Raw genomic sequence first — 22,322 nt, forward strand, 5'->3', positions numbered from 1 at the left:
AATCTCAGGAATTTTTAGTACGATAATCTTATTTACGAATAGTAGAGTTGTATGGAATTAAGGGTCGAGCGATAACTACAGGAGACATTTATTTGTAGCTGAATTACAGTAACTGCAACGCAGCTCACATTACAAAAGTGTTGCGATTAGTCACCACACTATAACTTATGTTAAGGACGGAGCCTGGAACTTTTCAACCAATCAGATGCACTGACGCGCTTCAGTTTTAATAACAATATTAATTTTACCATACCTGTTATCTCACTAGTCTCAAGCTGAATCTTCTCTGCACACCCAACACTTTGACCTTGACCTGGAAACTGATCCCATGATGTACGTTCACGGAATACAACACTGCGCATATCTGTAACCTGAGAAGAACATATATTAAGCTGCTAGTTCATTTAATTATTTTATACTAATAGTCTTTTGGCCTCCGTCTTGCTAATGGACTCCTGTGAACACATTTGGTGTGTACAATAGAAGCTTTCCAAATAAACAAGTCCAGGCTCTAAAATCTGACAGGTGAGGGCCTGGCTGGACAGAGCAGAGAGCATGGATGGGTGGAATTTAGCATGTAGGCTGGCAGGCTGTGTCAAATGGGTGGGTAGGGCTTGTGGGCTGGCAGGCTGTGTCAAATGCACTCAAAATACAGCTCTGGCAAAAATTAAGAGACCACTACAAAATGTTCAGTTTGTCTGATTTTTCTCTTTACAGGTATATTTTTGAGTAAAATGTAAATTGTTTATTTATTCTATAAACTGACAACAGGTCTCCGAATTTCCAAGCAATCATTTTTGTATTTTTTTCTGACAAAGAGAAATGGTCAAAATAAAAAAACCCAGTGCTTCCAGATCTCAAATAATGCAAAGAAAACAAGTTCATAATCATTTAGAAAAAACAATACTAATGTTTTAACTCAGGAAGAGTTCAGAAATCAATATCTTGTGGAATAACAATGATTTTTAATCACAGCTTTCATGCGTCTTGGCATGCTTTCCACCACTCTTTCACACCGCTTCTGGTGCAAAAATGTAAGCAGTTCTTCTTTGTTTGATGGCTTGTGGCTATCCATCATCCTCTTGAACACATTCCAGAGATTCCTGGGGTTCAGGTCTGGAGATTGGGCTGCCCATGACAGGGTTTTGATGTGGTGGTGTCTTAATTTTTGCCAGAGCAGTATAGCACTTGGTATCGGTCAATGCTGCCCACTATCCCTGCATACCCAGGACTCTCCTATCTGTATGTATACAGCAGGGTGCATATACATGCACTAGATGGTGGCCCGATTCTAACGCATCGGGTATTCTAGAATATGTATGTAGTTTATTTATGAAGATTTAAGAATAATGCAATGAATACACAGGATTCGGCCGGCCAGGCGTGACAATTCAGCTAAGCGTGGTTCAAATCCCGTGCCAATTCGCAGCCAGACTGCGCCTGTTGCTGATTGGTCGTGCCCAGCCGGGCGCGAACAATCAGTGAAGCCAGGGCCGGCTCCAGGTTTTTGAGGGCCCCGGGAGAAAGAGTCTCAGCGGGCCCCCCTTTAACCCCTATACCCCCAAGGGTGGTTTGCAAGTTAATGACCGGGCCAATTTTTACAATTCTGACCACTGTCCCTTTATGAGGTTATAACTCTGGAACGCTTCAACAGATCCTGATCATTCTGACCATGTTTTCTAGTAACATATTTTACTTCATGGGAGTGGTAAAATTTTTTTATATTACCTGGGTTTATTTGTGAAAAAAATGGAAATTTGTCAAAAATGTAGAAAATTTTGCAATTTTCCAACTTTGTATTTTTATGACCTTAAATCACAGAGATACGTCACACAAAAAACTTAATAACTAACATTTCCCACATGTCTACCTTACATCGGCACAATTTTGGAACCAAAATTTGTTTTTGTTAGGGAGTTATAAGGGTTAAAAGTTGACCAGCAATTTCTCATTTTTACAACACCATTTTTTTTAGGGACCACATCACATTTGAAGTCACTTTGACAGGTCTATATGATAGAAAATACCCAAGTGTGACACCATTCTAAAAACTGCACATCTCAAGGTACTTAAAACCATATTCAAGAAGTTTATTAACCCGTCAGGTGTTTCACAGGAAGTTTTGGAATGTTTACAAAAAATGAACATTTACCTTTTTTCACAAAAAATTTACTTCAGCTCCAATTTGTTTTATTTTACCAAGGGTAACAGAAGAAATTGGACCACAAATATTGTTGTACAATTTGTCCTGAGTACGCTGATACCCAATATGTGGGGGTAAACCACCGTTTGGGTGCATGGCAGAGCTCGGAAGGGAAGGAGCGCCATTTGACTTTTCAATGCAAAATTGACTGGAAATGAGATGGGACGCCATGTCGCGTTTGGAGAGCCCCTGATGTGCCTAAACATTGAAACCCCCACAAGTGACACCGTTTTGGAAAGTAGACCCCCTAAGGAACTTATCTAGATGTGTGGTGAGCACTTTGACCCACCAAGTGCTTCACAGAAATTTATAATGTAGAGCCGTAAAAATAAAAAATCATATTTTTTTACAAAAATGATCTTTTCGCCCCCAATTTTTTTATTTTCCCAAGGGTAACAAAAGAAACTGGACCCCAAAAGTTGTTGTGCAATTTGTCCTGAGTACGCTGACACCCCATATGTGGGGGTAAACCACTGTTTGGGCGCATGGCAGAGCTCGGAAGGGAAGGAGCACCATTTGACTTTTCAAAGCAAAATTGACTGGAATTGAGATGGGACGCCATGTCGCGTTTGGAGAGCCCCTGATGTGCCTAAACATTGAAACCCCCACAAGTGACACAGTTTTGGAAAGTAGACCCCCTAAGGAACTTATCTAGATGTGTGGTGAGCACTTTGACCCACCAAGTGCTTCACAGAAATTTATAATGAGGAGCCGTAAAAATAAAAAATCATATTTTTTCACAAAAATTATCTTTTCGCACCCAATTTTTTATTTTCCCAAGGGTAACAGAAGACACTGGACCCCAAAAGTTGTTGAATTTGTCCTGAGTACGCTGATACCCCATATGTGGGGGTATACCACTGTTTGGGCGAATGGCAGAGCTAGGAAGGGACACCATTTTGGAAAGAAGACCCCCTAAGGAACTTATGTAGATGTGTTGTGAAAACTTTGAACCTCCAAGTGTTTCACTGCAGTTTATAACGCAGAGCCGTGAAAATAAAAATTCCTTTTTTTTTTCCACAAAAAAATATTTTTTAGCCCCCAGTTTTGTATTTTCCCATGGGTAACAGTAGAAATTGGACCCCAAAAGTTGTTGTCCAATTAGTCCTGAGTAAACTGATACCCCATATGTGGGGGGAACCACCGTTTGGGCGCATGGCAGAGCTCGGAAGGGAAGGAGCGCCATTTGGAATGCAGACTTAGATGGATTGGTTTGCAGGCGTCACGTTGCATTTGCAGAGCCCCTGATGTACCTAAACAGTAGCAACCCCCCACGAGTGACACCATATTGCAAACTAGACCCCCCAAGAAACTTATCTAGATGTGTTGTGAGAACTTTGAACCCCCAAGTTTTCACTACAGTTTATAACGCAGAGCCATGAAAATAAAAAATCTTTTGTTTTTCCACAAAAATTATTCTTTAGCCCCCGGTTTTGTATTTTCCCAAGGGTAACAGGAGAAATTGGACCCCAAAAGTTGTTGTCCAGTTTGTCCTGAGTACGCTGATACCCCATATGTTGGGGTAAACCGCTGTTTGGGCACACGGGAGAGCTCGGAAGGGAAGGAGCTCTGTTTTACTTTTTCAACGCAGAATTGGCTGGAATTGAGATCGGACACCATGTTGCGTTTGGAGAGCCCCTGATGTGACTAAACAGTGGAAACCCCCAATTCTAACTGAAACCCTAACCCAAACACACCCCTAACCCTAATCCCAACCCTAATTCCAACCGTAAATGTAATCCAAACCCTAACTTTAGCCCAAACTCTAACCCTAACTTTAGCCCGAACCATAACCCTAACTTTAGCCCCAAACCTAACCATAACTTTAACCCCAACCCTAATCCCAACCCTAACTTTAGCCCCAATCCTATCCCTAACTTTAGCCCCAACCTTAATCCTAACTTTAGCCCCAACCCTAACTTTAGCCCCAACCCTAACCCTAACCCTAACTTTAGCCCCAACCCTAACCCTAATCTTAATGGGAAAATGGAAATAAATTTTAAATTTTATAATTTTTCCCTAACTAAAGGGGTGATTTGATTTACTTTTATAGCGGGTTTTTTAGCGGATTTTTATGATTGGCAGCCATCACACACTAAAAGATGCTTTTTATTGCAAAAAACAGTTTTTGTGTCTCCACATTTTGAGAGCTATAATGTTTCCATATTTTGGTGCACAGAGTCATGTGAGGTCTAGTTTTTTGCGGGACGAGTTGACATTTTTATTGGTACCATTTTCGGGTACGTGACAATTTTTGATCGCTTTTTATTCCGATTTTTGTGAGGTAGAATGAACAAAAAAGCAGCTATTCATGAATTTCTTTTGGGGGGGCGCTTATACAGTTCCACGTTTGGTAATATTGATAAAGCAGTATTATTCTTCGCGTTAGAACGATTACAGCCATACCTCATTTATACTTTTTTTCTATTTTTATACAATAAAAACTATTTTATATAAAAAATAATAATTTTTGCATTGCTTTATTCTGAGGACTATAACTTTTTTATTTTTTCGTTGATGACACTGTATGGTGGCTCGTTTTTGTGGGACAAGATGACGTTTTCAGCGGTACCATGGATATTTACATCCGTCTTTTTGATCACGTGTTATTCCACTTTTTGTTTGGCGGTATGATAATAAAGCGTAATTTTTTGCCTCGGTTTTTTTTTTTTTTTACGGTGTTCACTTGAAGGGGTTAACTAGTGGGACAGTTTTATAGGTTGGGTCGTTACGAACGCGGCAATACTAAATATGTATACTTTAATTGTTAAAGAAATGTACTTATTGGAACAATATATATATTTTTTTTTACTTTTTTACATTGCCCCAGGAGGGGACATCACAGTAAAGTGACAGATCGCTGATCTGACACTTTACAGTGCACTGTGTAAGATCAGCGATCTGACAGGCACTGCAGGGAGCAGGTGCTTGAAAGCCACCTCCCTGCAGGACCCTGAAGGCCCCCCGTGACAATTTTGGATCCGGGCCTGCAGGGAGGAGGTAGGAGACCCTCGGAGCAACGCGATGCTTCCCTGTGCCGCCGGAATGCTGCGATCATCTTTAATTACAGTGTGCCAGGGGTTAATGTGCCATGAGCGGTCCGTGACCACTCCTGGCACATAGTGCCACATGTCAGCTGTGATAGTCAGCTGACACCCGGCCCCGATCAGCTGCGCTCCCCCCTTGAGCGAGGCTGATCGGTGATGACATACTATCCCATCGGTGGACATACGGGCCCATACCACCTTGACGGGATAGTACGTCAGATGTCAGAAAGGGGTTAACACATACCACGACTCATGATGCACAGATACAGCAGAGAAATATAGCACAGCCACATAGCATATAACACAGCCCACGTAGTATATAACACAGCCCATGTAGCATATAGCACAGCCACGTATCATATATCACAGCCCACGTAGTATATAACACAGCCCATGTCGTATATAACACAGCCCATGCAGTATATAGCACAGCCCATGCAGTATATAGCACAGCCCATGCAGTATATAGCACAGCCACGTAGTATATAGCACAGCCCACGTAGTATATAACACAGCCCATGTAGTATATTGCAGAGCCATATAGTATATAACACAGCCCACATAGTATATAACACAGCCCACATAGTGTATAGCACATCAATGTCACTATTGTCTTTTGCTTCCTCCCCTGCCCAGGAGACGTGGTATGCTTCGTACACGGTCAGACACAGTCAATTTTTAAAATGAACTTTTGTTCATGGGAAAATCCCTTTAATGTGACCGGCTTCCTCTGCCTGAAGACGCGTTGCACATCTGCCGCCGGGATCAGCTGAATGATTCACTGCACCTGCGCATAATTCGCAAAGGCACAGTAAATCAGACCGAGGCCATCTTTGTGCAGATAGCAGCGGTCACATTAAAACTGCGCATGTGCTCTTCCTGTACAAAGATGGCGGCAGTCAGTGAATCATTCAGCTGATCCCGGCGGCGGCGTGTTTGCGACTGTGTTCCGCTAGTGATACCGCGCAAGAGGCTGCGTGAGTGTGTGAGAGTGTGTGAGTGAGTGTGTTTGTGTGTGGTGCAATGGTGTTCCGCTGGTGGTACCGCGCAATAGGTTGGTACCAGCAGCAGTTTCCATATTGAGACCCCTATCACTTGGGTGTCCCAATATGGCGGTCAGTGAACTTCCTCCGATTGAAATTCTGGGATACGGTGACATCTGTACAGAACAGGAAATTAAAACATTACAAGGCAATTATATAAATACATGTCCAACAATTTACCAGTTGGTGCAGTAGATTATGAGAAAACCAACAGACTCAGCATTCATGATGTGCATGTTTTTCAGTCTGTGCATTAGAATAATGAATTGAAAGGGAATGTGTTCAAAATAATAGCAGTATGGAGTTCAATTAGTGAGGTTAATCATCCTCTGAAGAAACAGGTGTGAATCAGATGGTCCTTATTTAAGGGTGAAACTAGGACATGTTGTAGATGCATTTCTCCTTGAAAGCTTGAGAAATATGGGTCATTTGAGATATTGTTCAGAAGAACAGCGTACTTTGGATTAAAAAGTTAATTGGAGAGGGTAAAACTTATAAAGTGCAGAAAATGATAGGCTGTTCAGCTAAAGTGATCTCTAATTCTTTAAAATGGAAAGCCAAACCAGAGAGACATGGAAGAAAACAAAGACTACCATTCGAATGGATGGAAGAATAGCCAGAATGGCAAAGGCTCTGCCAAGATGATCAAAGACAGTCATAAATTACCTGTGAGCACTGTGACAGTTAGAAGACGCCTGTGTGACTCTAACCTCAGGATACAATTTGCCAAAGAACACATCAAATGGCCTAAAGAGAAATGGAGAACCATTTTGTAGACTAATGAAAGTAAAACTGTTCTTTCTTGGTCCACAACGACCCCCAAACTATGTATTCAGTCCACAGTACACTCTGAAGACAGTGAAGCATGGTGCTGCAAGCATCAGGATATGGGCATGTTTCTCTTACTATGGTGACGGACCTATTTACCGCATACTAGGGATTAAGGACCAGTTTGCATACATTAAAATACTTGAAGAATACTTGCGCTGAAGAAAATATGCACTTGAAATGGGTGTTTCAACCAGACAACGACCCTAAACACACCAGTAAAAGAGCTAAATATTTTTCCAGTCTAACAGAATTGAGATTATGGAGTGGCCAGTGCAATCTCCGGACCTAAATCTGATAGAACACTTGTGCGGTGACATTAAAAATGCAGTTTTTGATTCAAAGTCAACAAATGACAAAAAATTGTGGGATGTAGTCCAACCATCCTAGCATGGAATAACAGTTGACAGAAATTGGTTGACCCTATGCAGCATAGATGGGAAGCAGTTCTAAAAAAAATGTGGGCATAAAACTATTAACATTTTATGTGGGTATAAGACTATTAACTTAGTAATTCACAGGAATGCTAAATCCACAAAAAAGTATATATTGTGAGTTTGTAAAGACAAATGCAGATACTGCTATTTTTTCAGAACAGTCCAATGTTACTTTTTTGTGATTTTCTGTAAAGTAGATAAAAATTATATACATTTCTCATCATGTTTGGAATTAGGAAACAGTGTGCAATGTTCCCAATGCATGGAAATAAAAAATCGTATAAGATTTTGTGATGAACTCTTATTTTTGAACACACTGCTATTATTTTGAACACTACTGTATGTGCACTAGAGCATTACTCCAGTTTTACATCACAGAGAACAACCACCTCAGTGATACATACCTCCAATCAACTATGTGTCCAGTAGCCACCTTGCATACCTAGCCCTCTACCTAAAGCCATTGGGCTTGGCACCTTCTACCACTAGACATGGGGATTCTTGAGAGGGCATTGGCATTACCATGCAGCTTTCCGGCTCTATGTTCCACATCAAAGCTGAAATCCTGCAGAACTAGAAACCAGAGGGTAACTAGAGCACTTTTCCTCTTGTCTCCATCATTCACTTGGGTGGGGCATGGTCTGATATATATTTTTGCCCTAACAGATTGTATCGTAATGAGTCCACTGCCTACTTTATGGCCAATAATTCTTTTTCTACAATGGAATAATTTTTCTAACATGCCAACAGCTTCCTACTCAAGTAGAGAATGGGATGATCCTCTTCGTGTATCTTCTGAGAAATTACTGCTCCTAAACCGACTTGTAAAGGCGTATGTCTAGAGTACAAATTCCTTCTTAAAGTCGGGGCCACCGCAACCAGAACCAGCAGCTTACACAAAGCTACTTTCAATTCTTGAAAGGCCGTTTACGCCTCTGCAGTTCATTTGACCATAGCGGATTTCATTCCCTTAAGGAGGTCAGTCAGAGTTGCGGCCATCATGGCAAAGTTTGACATGAACCTCCTATAATTCCCCACGATTCCCGGAAAGGCTGTAACTTGCTCCTTTGGCAGTGGTCTTGGCCAGTTTTGGATTGCGTCCATTATACTGATCTGGGGTTTGATCTCGCCTCTACCTACTACATATCTTAGGTATCTGGCCTCTTCTTTCCCGATGGCACATTTTTTTCTGATTTATAGAAAATCCAGCCTTCCTGAAAGCATCAAACACCGCCAGGATCTTTTGCAATGATGACTTACCCAATACAGACTGAAGATTAAAATATGGTCTAGGTAATCCGTGGCATAACTCATATGGGGTGCGAGGATCCAGTCTATGGCCTCTTGAAGGTGCCACGGCTCCATGCAGTCCAGAAACAACCGTTGGGTGTAGAGAAAGCCGTCTTCTCCTTGGCTTTTTGAAACATGGGGATTTGCTAATATCCTTTCATTAAAGCCAAGGTGGTAAGTCTCTCGATCAGCTCAGCAACACGCAGCATCGAATAATCTTTACAGAACCTCCATTCGCCACCAGGTTTTGGAACCAGGACAATCGGGTTAGAGCGCCTGATCTTGTATTTCTCAATGCCTCCGAGATTCAGCATACGCTTTACTTCCTTGGAGATCAGCTCTCGCCAGGAATCGGGCATTCGACAGGGTTTCAAGTTTACCCGCACACAGGATTCCATCAGTACCTCAAGTTCTATGACCCTTGTACACCTTGGCAAATCTGTGAACGGGTCCCTGTACAGCTGCAACTTCCAACACTGCTGTTTTTTGGGTTTTCGACAGCGTCTCCAATATTGTGACTCCTTCATTTGCTATAGGATTAACCAGCAAATATGAAGCTTCAAAGGGCTCATTGTCTTGCCACAGCTTGCCAAGATTGACGTGGTACACTTGGTATGGTTTTTGTGTTCCTGGTTGTAACCTTGTTCACTTCACCACCTCATAGGGGCCTTGACATTTGGCCAAGAACTTACACTCCACAGTGGGAATTAGTATGAGGACTCGGTCCCCAGTGCTGAACTGCCCAACCCTGGCTGACCCATAGTAGACCCTAGCTTGAGCCTCTTGTGCCCGGAGAAGATGTCTTTTTTCGATGGGTATCGCTTTCACAATCCTCTCCTGCATCTGGGCAATGTGCATGATGATGCTTTGGTGGGGAGTGACTTCAGCTTCCCAGGGTTCCTTGACATCTGCAGGTTCTACATCAAGGAGAACCTGCAGATGTCAAGCCATACAAAAGTTCAAACAGAGAGAATGTGGTAGAGGATTGTGGAACCTACCGGATAGACTACAACAGATATGGTAGGAGTCCCAGTCTCTACCGTCTTTTTCTAGGACCTTCCTAAGCATACTCTTCAATATTTTATTGAACCTTTCCACAAGGCCATCCGTCTGGGGATGGTGCACTGATGTCTTCAGTTGTATAATGTGCAAGGTCTTACACAGTTCCCTAATCACCTTACTCATAAAAGGGTGTTCCTTGGTCAGTCCTGATGTCCCTCAGTAATCTTGTCTGGGAAAAAAGTGGACCGACTTACGGGATATACTTTTTGCAGAGGAGTTTCTCAGGGGAATTGCTTCAGGGTCCGGTGTAGCATGGTCAAGGATGACCAATATATAATGATGGCCACAAGTAGATTTAACCAGGAGACCAACCAAATTCTTGGCAATTCACTCGAATGGAACTACTACTGGGTAATGGCACTAAGGGACTTAGAAAGTGAAAGGTTGAAAGGTAGAGGCGGTTTCTGGCAGGTGGGACAGGACCTGCAAAACTAAGGATTCTCTGTGACAATCGGGTCAATAGAACCTCCACATGCCCCGTTTTTGAGTTTTGTCTATCCCCAGATGACCACCTACGACATGTGAATGGGCAATGTCCAACACCCTCCATCTATAGGGTCCTGCTACCAACAATTGTTCCACTATCTGCTCCCTCACCTTAGTAACCTGGTCCCCACTCAACATAAAATAGGGAAATCTGGTGTCAGCTTCTGGCTCCTGTGCTATCTTGTTAAAGATGGTTACATTATTGAACGCCTCCTTTGGAGTTAGGTCTCTATGTTGGGCGAACACAAAATTTTCACTGGTCACCCCTAATTCAGGATTGTTGGTTTCTGGGGACACTAACTCCTCATCCCTCACAAGGACACACAAGGGAAACTCGTCAGACTCTGGGTGTGGTGACACTTCCTTAGGGGCGACCCATTGCTCATTGGAACAACCGTGCCCTGTCCCTTCTCCGACAAATCCCGAAACAAACAAAAGTCCCAACCTATGATAATGGAGTGAAGTATGTCCTGGACCAACCCGACCTCGTGGGACTCAGTACCTTGGGCCATTTCAATGTCCACTCTGGCCACTGGATAGTGTTTAGCATCCCTGAGAATGCAGTGGATGCAATCCTTTTTCCCAGAGATCAGCTGAAGAGGAAGTGTGGCCCATATGAAGGTCACCGAATTCCCCGAGTTTAGCAGTCCAGTCACTTGCCAAAGATTCACCTTTATGTGACTAGCCTTAGGCCCCTCGCTGGGTGGACAGTTCACACTTCAGGCCAAATAAGCACAGTATAAACAGAGGCGTATTATGCTACAGTCCTAGGGTAGGCTACAATCCATTTGTTCGGAGGTCAGGAGACAGCGGGCAGCTATATGGCCTGGGCCTTGACATTTCCAGCATATATTGCGCGCTTTGGCATTACCTCCCCCAGCCCTTTAGACCTTGAATGTCCCACCCCCTTTTGGGCCTCCACCCCATGTTGGGACCCCCAGTATGGAATGAGTTGCCTCTCCAAAGAACCCTTGACACCGATACCTTTCAACAAGTCTGACAAGGTCATCGGTGTTATGAGGATCACCCTGGGAAACCCAAGTCTGTATTGGCGAATGCACGAACTGTCCATTACTACTCGCTCTACCATCTAAGCAGTGTTAGAAGACTCTGGCTGCAATCATTTTTGGACCAGGTGCAGCAGATCAAACATTTGGGAGAAAGGTGGTTTGTCATGGTGATATGCACAGCGGTGGACCTTGTGCCTTGACAGTCATTGTCACCCCAAGTATGGCAAAATTTCAGTTTTACATATTCTTTGGTGTCTTTTAAGGCTGAGTCAAAGTAGTCCTTTGTGGCTCCCCATTAAGTATGGCCCCAGTACTTCCACCTATTGGACTATTTTGTTACCCTCGGTCATTTTCTGCAGGGTGCTCCTTACCATTTTCCAAATAGAAAAATCATCAGCTGACCTTGAAGTTGGAGCTGCAGCCGTGGCACAAACCAACTGTGCGAGTAAATCAAACTGCTGCTGTTGATGGCGCTGCTGCTGGATCTGTTGTATAAGCAGCTTATTCGTCTCCTGCAATGCCAGCTCTTGTTGTTGGGCTTGCACCAGCTGTTTAAGGCTACTTTCACACATCAGGTTTTTGGCACCTTGCCGATTCCGGCGTCGCGCCGCAGAGCCGGATCCGGCATAATTTGTGAAAACCGTATGGAACAGATCCGGTTTTTAAAAACGCCGCTGGGAGGCTCCAAAATGTGATTGGCCCCCTGAAAACTATATATACAGTTTTCCTACAGCCCATCAGTGACAGGTTGTAGAGGAGCAAGTGTTTGGAGAGCAAGATGGATGTCGTTATTGCAAATATTCTGAAGATCAACGTGGATTTCACTGTGGAGGCGAATCGCTTGAAAACAATTGTTCTGGAGAAGGAGTGAGAGAGACAACGCACCATGCGTTTGCACTGACAGCGCTTGTGGATCCACCCCATCACTGCACAGAGAATGACACGTGGGGTGTTTTCTACACTGTACATGGAGCTCCGAGGAGACCCAGAGAAATTTTTCTCATATGTGCGGATGAAAGAGGAGAACACCGAACTATTGGTGGACTGAATTGGACATCTAATCCGAAGGGGTGATACGTATTGTCTATTCTCCGTTTCACCGGTGGAGCATCTGATGGTCACTCTTCGGTAAGCCATTATTATTGTATCTCATCCTGTAAAGCACACTTTAATGTTGTTGCTGGTAATTTTTTTTAGAATAGTTAATAGTAATCTTTTTTATCATTATCATATCTCCTATAGTGATGAGCGAACGTGCTCGCCACTACTCTACTCGTTACTCGCTCGAGTATCGCTATGCTCGGCGTACTCGGCGAGCATTTCCGGGATTATTCCGCGGTAACTGCAGTCTCCACCCAGAAGTTTTGGCAGACTTTAGAGACTCAATCACGGTGCAGGGATTGTCTGCCAGGTCGTGCAGTGATTGGCTGGGCCATACAGCATCATCCCAAGTATAAGAGACCAGGCGCCGCCCTGCTTGCCGCATTCTGTTCCTGTTTCATCGAGAGTAGGGAGAGATGCTGCCGAGATAGGGTCAGAATCGTGGTTTTAGAGTTAGTGTAGGTCTGCAACTCTTACATCCACAACTCCTCAGAAACCAACAGTCCTTTTTAGGGCTAATTCGTGGGTCCGGATACTGCAGCGTTAGGCAGGCAGGGCACAGCATATCCACATCAGTGCAAGGCCTGCAGGCACTGTATGTGCGTCCATTGCTCCCACTGCATCCTTCCCAAAGCTCCATAGCTGCCTGCTGCTGCAGCTTATTTACTGTCTATATACCAATTTTTTTTTTCCAAAAAATCCCCCCCCAAAAGAAAATATACAGTCTGTTCTGTCAGACTGAGGCCTGTTGAAAAGTGATAGTTTGTCAGGCATACGTAGCATAGTTGTGTGTGCTACCCTTGTGCCCCCTTTTTTTTTTTGGTGTTTTAAATTCACCGAAAAAGGCCTCGCATATCTCTGTGCTCCAAGTTTGGTCGTTGGAGGCCGGTGTACTTATTTTGTGGCTGTGTGATACTCAAATTCTATACTGGGCTATTTAGCCTCCCAAAAAATTGAAAGGCCATATATTTGCCAGTGTGGTATTTCTGCTACAGCCGTCATATATCTCTGTGCTCCAAGTTAGGTCATTGAAGGCCAGTGTACTTACTTTGTGGCTGTGTGATACTCAAATTCTATACAGCGCTATTTAGCATCCAAAAAAATTGAAAGGCCACAGATTTGCCAGTGTGGTATTTCCGTTACAGCTGTCATATATCTCTGTGCTCCAAGTTAGGTCATTGGAGGCCGGTGTACTAATTTTGTGGCTGTGTGATACTCAAATTCTATACAGAGCTATTTAGCATCCAAAAAAATTAAACAGCCACAGATTTGCCAGTGTGTTATTTCCGTTACAGCCGTCAACCGTCATATATCTCTGTGCTCTAAGTTTGGGCATTGGAGGCCGGTGTACTAATTTTGTGGCTGTGTGATACTCAAATTCTATTTAGAGCTATTTAGCATCCCAAAAAATTGAAAGGCCACAGATTTGCCAGTGTGGTATTTCTGTTACAGCCGTCATATATCTCTGTGCTCCAAGTTAGATCATTGGAGGCCTGTGTACTTATTTTGTGGCTGTGTAATACTCAAATTCTATACAGCGCTATTTAGCCTAAAAAAAAATTGAAAGGCCACAGATTTGCCAGTGTGGTATTTCCGTTACAGCCGTCATATATCTCTGTGCTGCAACTTAGGTCATTGGAGGCCGGTGTACTTATTTTGTGGCTGTGTGATACTCAAATTCTATACAGCGCTATTTAGCATCCCAAAAAATTGAAAGGCCACAGATTTGCCATTGTGGTATTTCCGTCACAGCCGTCATATATCTCTGTGCTCCAAGTTAGGCTATTGGAGACCGGTGTACTTACTTTGTGGCAGTGGTATAGAAAATGTAAAGCACAGCCTAGGAGGGGAGGTGCACAGTCATAGGTTCCCAAACCTTAACGTATATTTGCAAGTGACTAGCACACTCCGAAGTGTTGTGATGCAAAAAGGGGGTTTATTTACATACAATGATCACAAACGTTTCGGTCGATACTGGACCTTCATCAGTGTCCTAGATACACTCGTATGTTTGATTGTGCCCCCAGAGGTAGTTTAGATAATTTGCATCCGTATAATGACCTGGTAGAGTGAACCAGTGAGGCAAATGTGGCCGTCTAATGAAGGAAGATACACAGAGACAGGGTGTGGGCATACACGGTATCCACCGCAAGTATGGTCACCATACTTGCGGTGGATACTGTGTATGCCCACACCCTGTCTCTGTGTATCTTTGACAGCCCTTGCCGCCTTATTGGCCTAAGTATCCCAGGTCTATTATATGGACATTACTTCCTTCATTAGACGGCCACATTTGCCTCACTGGTTCACTCTACCAGGTCATTATACGGATGCAAATTATCTAAACTACCTCTGGGGGCACAATCAAACATACGAGTGTATCTAGCACACTGATGAAGGTCCAGAATCGACCGAAACGTTTGTGATCATTGTATGTAAATAAACCCCTTTTTTGCATCACAACTGTTATGGTTCTCAATGGCAAGAGAACATAGCCCAGCAAACATAAGAACTAGCTCTTGGAAGGATGGAAACTAAACTGACCATGAACTAAACCTGCCGCACAACTAACAGTAGCCGGGTAGCGTAGCCTGCGTTTTATCCCTAGACGCCCAGCGCCGGCCGGAGGACTAACTAATCCTGGCAGAGGAAAATATAGTCCTGGCTCACCTCTAGAGAAATTTCCCCGAAAGGCAGACAGAGGCCCCCACAAATATTGGCGGTGATTTTAGATGAAATGACAAACGTAGTATGAAAATAGGTTTAGCAAAATTGAGGTCCGCTTACTAGATAGCAGGAAGACAGAAAGGACACTTTCATGGTCAGCTGAAAACCCTATCAAAACACCATCCTAAAATTACTTTAAGACTCTAGTATTAACTCATAACATCAGAGTGGCAATTTCAGATCACAAGAGCTTTCCAGACACAGAAACGAAACTACAGCTGTGAACTGGAACAAAATGCAAAAACAAACAAGGACTAAAGTCCAACTTAGCTGGGAGTTGTCTAGCAGCAGGAACATGCACAGAAAGGCTTCTGATTACAATGTTGACCGGCATGGAAGTGACAGAGGAGCAAGGCTAAATAGCGACTCCCACATCCTGATGGAAACAGGTGAACAGAGAGGATGATGAACACCAGTTCAATTCCACCAGTGGCCACCGGGGGAGCCCAAAATCCAATTTCACAACAGTACCCCCCCCTCAAGGAGGGGGCACCGAACCCTCACCAGAACCACCAGGGCGATCAGGATGAGCCCTATGAAAGGCACGGACCAAATCGGAGGCATGAACATCAGAGGCAGTCACCCAAGAATTATCCTCCTGACCGTATCCCTTCCATTTGACCAGATACTGGAGTTTCCATCTGGAAACACGGGAGTCCAAGATTTTTTCCACAACGTACTCCAACTCGCCCTCAACCAACACCGGAGCAGGAGGCTCAACGGAAGGCACAACCGGTACCTCATACCTGCGCAATAATGACCGATGAAAAACATTATGAATAGAAAAAGATGCAGGGAGGTCCAAACGGAAGGACACAGGGTTAAGAATCTCCAATATCTTGTACGGGCCGATGAACCGAGGCTTAAACTTGGGAGAAGAAACCCTCATAGGGACAAAACGAGAAGACAACCACACCAAGTCCCCAACACAAAGCCGAGGACCAACCCGACGCCGGCGGTTGGCAAAAAGCTGAGTCTTCTCCTGGGACAACTTCAAATTGTCCACTACCTGCCCCCAAATCTGATGCAACCTCTCCACCACAGCATCCACTCCAGGACAATCCGAAGATTCCACCTGACCAGAAGAAAATCGAGGATGAAACCCCGAATTACAGAAAAAGGGAGACACCAAGGTGGCAGAGCTGGCCCGATTATTGAGGGCAAACTCCGCTAAAGGCAAAAAAGCAACCCAATCATCCTGATCTGCAGACACAAAACACCTCAAATATGTCTCCAAGGTCTGATTCGTCCGCTCGGTCTGGCCATTAGTCTGAGGATGGAAAGCAGACGAGAAAGACAAATCTATGCCCATCCTAGCACAGAATGCTCGCCAAAATCTAGACACGAATTGGGTACCTCTGTCAGAAACGATATTCTCCGGAATACCATGCAAACGGACCACATTTTGAAAAAACAGAGGAACCAACTCGGAAGAAGAAGGCAACTTAGGCAGGGGAACCAAATGGACCATCTTAGAGAAACGATCACACACCACCCAGATGACAGACATCTTCTGAGAAACAGGAAGATCCGAAATAAAATCCATCGAGATGTGCGTCCAGGGCCTCTTCGGGATAGGCAAGGGCAACAACAATCCACTAGCCCGAGAACAACAAGGCTTGGCCCGAGCACAAACGTCACAAGACTGCACGAAGCCTCGCACATCTCGAGACAGGGAAGGCCACCAGAAGGACCTTGCCACCAAATCCCTGGTACCAAAGATTCCAGGATGACCTGCCAACGCAGAAGAATGAACCTCAGAAATGACTTTACTGGTCCAATCATCAGGAACAAACAGTCTACCAGGTGGGCAACGATCAGGTCTATCCGCCTGAAACTCCTGCAAGGCCCGCCGCAGGTCTGGAGAAACGGCAGACAATATCACTCCATCCTTAAGGATACCTGTAGGTTCAGAATTACCAGGGGAGTCAGGCTCAAAACTCCTAGAAAGGGCATCCACCTTAACATTCTTAGAACCCGGCAGGTAGGACACCACAAAATTAAACCGAGAGAAAAACAACGACCAGCGCGCCTGTCTAGGATTCAGGCGTCTGGCGGACTCAAGATAAATTAGATTTTTATGGTCAGTCAATACCACCACCTGATGTCTAGCCCCCTCAAGCCAATGACGCCACTCCTCAAAAGCCCACTTCATGGCCAAAAGCTCCCGATTCCCAACATCATAATTCCGCTCGGCGGGCGAAAATTTACGCGAGAAAAAAGCACAAGGTCTCATCACGGAGCAATCGGAACTTCTCTGCGACAAAACCGCCCCAGCTCCGATTTCAGAAGCGTCGACCTCAACCTGAAAAGGAAGAGCAACATCAGGCTGACGCAACACAGGGGCGGAAGAAAAGCGGCGCTTAAGCTCCCGAAAGGCCTCCACAGCAGCAGGGGACCAATCAGCAACATCAGCACCCTTCTTAGTCAAATCAGTCAATGGTTTAACAACATCAGAAAAACCAGCAATAAATCGACGATAAAAGTTAGCAAAGCCCAAAAATTTCTGAAGACTCTTAAGAGAAGAGGGTTGCGTCCAATCACAAATAGCCTGAACCTTGACAGGATCCATCTCGATGGAAGAGGGGGAAAAAATATATCCCAAAAAGGAAATCTTTTGAACCCCAAAAACGCACTTAGAACCCTTCACACACAAGGAATTAGACCGCAAAACCTGAAAAACCCTCCTGACCTGCTGGACATGAGAGTCCCAGTCATCCGAAAAAATCAAAATATCATCCAGATACACAATCATAAATTTATCCAAATAATCACGGAAAATGTCATGCATAAAGGACTGAAAGACTGAAGGGGCATTTGAAAGACCAAAAGGCATCACCAAATACTCAAAGTGGCCCTCGGGCGTATTAAATGCGGTTTTCCACTCATCCCCCTGCTTAATTCGCACCAAATTATACGCCCCATGGAGATCTATCTTAGAGAACCACTTGGCCCCCTTTATGCGAGCAAACAAATCAGTCAGCAGTGGCAACGGATATTGATATTTAACCGTGATTTTATTCAAAAGCCGATAATCAATGCACGGCCTCAAAGAGCCATCTTTCTTAGCCACAAAGAAAAAACCGGCTCCTAAGGGAGATGACGAAGGACGAATATGTCCCTTTTCCAAGGACTCCTTTATATATTCTCGCATAGCCGCATGTTCAGGCACAGACAGATTAAATAAACGACCCTTAGGGTATTTACTACCCGGAATCAAATCTATGGCACAATCCCACTCCCGGTGCGGAGGTAATGAACCAAGCTTAGGTTCTTCAAAAACGTCACGATATTCAGTCAAGAATTCAGGAATCTCAGAGGGAATAGATGATGAAATGGAAACCACAGGTACGTCCCCATGCGTCCCCTTACATCCCCAGCTTAACACAGACATAGCTTTCCAGTCAAGGACTGGGTTATGAGATTGCAGCCATGGCAATCCAAGCACCAACACATCATGTAGGTTATACAGCACAAGAAAGCGAATAATCTCCTGGTGATCCGGATTAATCCGCATAGTTACTTGTGTCCAGTATTGTGGTTTATTGCTAGCCAATGGGGTGGAGTCAATCCCCTTCAGGGGTATAGGAGTTTCAAGAGGCTCCAAATCATACCCACAGCATTTGGCAAAGGACCAATCCATAAGACTCAAAGCGGCGCCAGAGTCGACATAGGCATCCGCGGTAATAGATGATAAAGAACAAATCAGGGTCACAGATAGAATAAACTTAGACTGTAAAGTGCCAATTGAAACAGACTTATCAAGCTTCTTAGTACGCTTAGAGCATGCTGATATAACATGAGTTGAATCACCGCAATAAAAGCACAACCCATTTTTTCGTCTAAAATTCTGCCGTTCACTTCTGGACAGAATTCTATCACATTGCATATTCTCTGGCGTCTTCTCAGTAGACACCGCCAAATGGTGCACAGGTTTGCGCTCCCGCAGACGCCTATCGATCTGGATAGCCATTGTCATGGACTCATTCAGACCCGCAGGCACAGGGAACCCCACCATAACATCCTTAATGGCATCAGAGAGACCCTCTCTGAAATTCGCCGCCAGGGCGCACTCATTCCACTGAGTAAGCACAGCCCATTTACGGAATTTCTGGCAGTATACTTCAGCTTCGTCTTGCCCCTGAGATAGGGACATCAAGGCCTTTTCCGCCTGAAGTTCTAACTGAGGTTCCTCATAAAGCAACCCCAAGGCCAGAAAAAACGCATCCACATTGAGCAACGCAGGATCCCCTGGAGCCAATGCAAAAGCCCAATCCTGAGGGTCGCCCCGGAGCAAGGAAATCACAATCCTGACCTGCTGAGCAGGATCTCCAGCAGAGCGAGATTTCAGGGACAAAAACAACTTGCAATTATTTTTGAAATTTTGAAAGCAAGATCTATTCCCCGAGAAAAATTCAGGCAAAGGAATTCTAGGTTCAGATATAGGAACATGAACAACAAAATCTTGTAAATTTTGAACTTTCGTGGTGAGATTATTCAAACCTGCAGCTAAACTCTGAATATCCATTTTAAACAGGTGAACACAGAGCCATTCCAGGATTAGAAGGAGAGAGAGAGAGAAAGGCTGCAATATAGGCAGACTTGCAAGAGATTCAATTACAAGCACACTCAGAACTGAAGGAAAAAAAAAAAAAAAAAACTTCAGCAGACTTCTCTTTTCTCTCCTTTCTCTGTAAATTAATTTAACCCTTTGAGGCCGGTCAAACTGTTATGGTTCTCAATGGCAAGAGAACATAGCCCAGCAAACATAAGAACTAGCTCTTGGAAGGATGGAAACTAAACTGACCATGAACTAAACCTGCCGCACAACTAACAGTAGCCGGGTAGCGTAGCCTGCGTTTTATCCCTAGACGCCCAGCGCCGGCCGGAGGACTAACTAATCCTGGCAGAGGAAAATATAGTCCTGGCTCACCTCTAGAGAAATTTCCCCGAAAGGCAGACACAGGCCCCCACAAATATTGGCGGTGATTTTAGATGAAATGACAAACGTAGTATGAAAATAGGTTTAGCAAAATTGAGGTCTGCTTACTAGATAGCAGGAAGACAGAAAGGACACTTTCATGGTCAGCTGAAAACCCTATCAAAACACCATCCTAAAATTACTTTAAGACTCTAGTATTAACTCATAACATCAGAGTGGCAATTTCAGATCACAAGAGCTTTCCAGACACAGAAACGAAACTACAGCTGTGAACTGGAACAAAATGCAAAAACAAACAAGGACTAAAGTCCAACTTAGCTGGGAGTTGTCTAGCAGCAGGAACATGCACAGAAAGGCTTCTGATTACAATGTTGACCGGCATGGAAGTGACAGAGGAGCAAGGCTAAATAGCGACTCCCACATCCTGATGGAAACAGGTGAACAGAGAGGATGATGAACACCAGTTCAATTCCACCAGTGGCCACCGGGGGAGCCCAAAATCCAATTTCACAACACACAACACTTCGGAGTGTGCTAGTCACTTGCATATATACTTTGTGGCAGTGTGATACTCAAATTTTATACAGCGCTATTTAGCCTCCCAAAAAATTGAAAGGCCACAGATTTGCCAGTGTGGTATTTCCATTAAAGCCGTCATATAGCTCTGTGCTCCAAGTTAGGTGATTGGAGGCCGCTGTACCTATTTTGTGGCTGTGTGATACTCAAATTCTGTACAGCGCTATTTAGCATAAACTAACTTTAAAAAAAAATTGAATACAGTCTGTTCGGTCTGGCTGAGGCCTGCCTGGTGTTTGGGTTTGAAAAATCGTAGATTTGCAGGCATACTGGTCATATATTATTGCGCTAGTAATAAAGACATTTGTGTTGAGCATTTGAAATAGTGCAGTAGTCCATTTAAAATGGGTAAGGCAAGGGGTAAGGGACGGGGAAGTGGAAGTGATGCTGATGGTGCATCCAGAGAACGAGGCCATGGGCAAGGTGAAAGTGGACAACAACAAAGACCCACATCTTCTCGCTCGACCTTCCTGTCCCAGTTTCTGGGGAACCACAGCACACCACTATTGAAGCCAGAGCAGTGTGAAATGGTTGTTGGTTGGATAGCGGATAATGCTTCCAGTCACTTAGCCACCACCACCACCTTGTCTTCCACACGGTCAAGTCTGAGTAGCCGTGAGTGTGGCCAGGACGATCCTCACCCTGATCCTCCTTCCTCCCACCATGCCGAGTGCCCTGAGACAACTGATCCTACACTTGGATACTCTGAAGAGCTGTTCAGTTTTCTATTTCAAGATTCAGAAATCTCTGCCGGTCAACTTGAAGTGGGGAAAGATGAGATCGCATGTAGAGCAGCCCAAAGCTTTGACCAGCCCCGGTCACATGAAGGCGATGGCAGGAAAGTGTCACAAGAGGTGGACGATGATGAGACGCAATTGCCAGAAAGTCAGGAGGAGGATCATGGCGCGGATGTGGAAGACGAGGTGGTGGATGACATAGTGACTGACCCAACCTGGCAGGAGTATATGCATAGCGAGGACACCAGCACAAATGGGGAAGGAGGCATATCCCTCCAACACGCATGAAGAAGCAGTGTGATGGCCACAGACAGAAGGCGTGCATCCATTCCCCGTAACACCAACATGAGTGAAGTTGCCATTCCACCTGTGAGATCTTCCCGAGTCTGGCTATTTTTTAAAGACTCTGCCGATAATCCCAAACAGGCCATTTGCAGCACCTGCCATGCCCGCATCAGCAGGGGTAGCAAAACAACCAGCCTGACCACCAACAGCATGATCAGGCACATGCAAGCAAAGCACCCGACTTTGTGGGCCGAACCCCAGGCTCCAGGACCACTGCCTGCTGGTCACACCAGTGTATCTTCCACTGTTTTGCGTAGAAGCCAATCCCCAGTACACCATGCATGTGAAGATGCCTCTAGCCCTGCACCTGTTGTGACCCACAGTCAAGCAGCACCGTCAGCAAGCGCGTGCATGTCCTTGTCCCAGCACAGCGTTTAGTTGTCTATAACCCAGTCTTTGGAACGCAAGCGGAAATACCCAGCCAATGCCCCACAGACCACAGTCCTCAATTCTAATATTTCTCTTCTGCTTGTGCTAGAAATGCTGCC

The 22,322-nt window shown here is 44.6% G+C and overlaps 1 protein-coding gene across 2 annotated transcripts in view; it reads right to left on the reverse strand.

The window, feature by feature from the left end:
* Nucleotides 1-22,322, reverse strand: part of UBXN11 (UBX domain protein 11) — a 157,646-nt gene that overhangs the window by 22,626 nt on the left and 112,698 nt on the right. For both annotated transcript variants that reach the window (XM_077296598.1, XM_077296597.1), the window contains exon 10: nt 254-371. In XM_077296598.1, coding sequence (XP_077152713.1) covers nt 254-371 — 118 coding nt within the window. The remainder of the gene's footprint in view (nt 1-253; nt 372-22,322) is intronic.

The sequence above is a fragment of the Ranitomeya variabilis genome, chromosome 3, assembly GCF_051348905.1.
Source record: "Ranitomeya variabilis isolate aRanVar5 chromosome 3, aRanVar5.hap1, whole genome shotgun sequence".
Taxonomy (NCBI): domain Eukaryota; kingdom Metazoa; phylum Chordata; class Amphibia; order Anura; family Dendrobatidae; genus Ranitomeya; species Ranitomeya variabilis.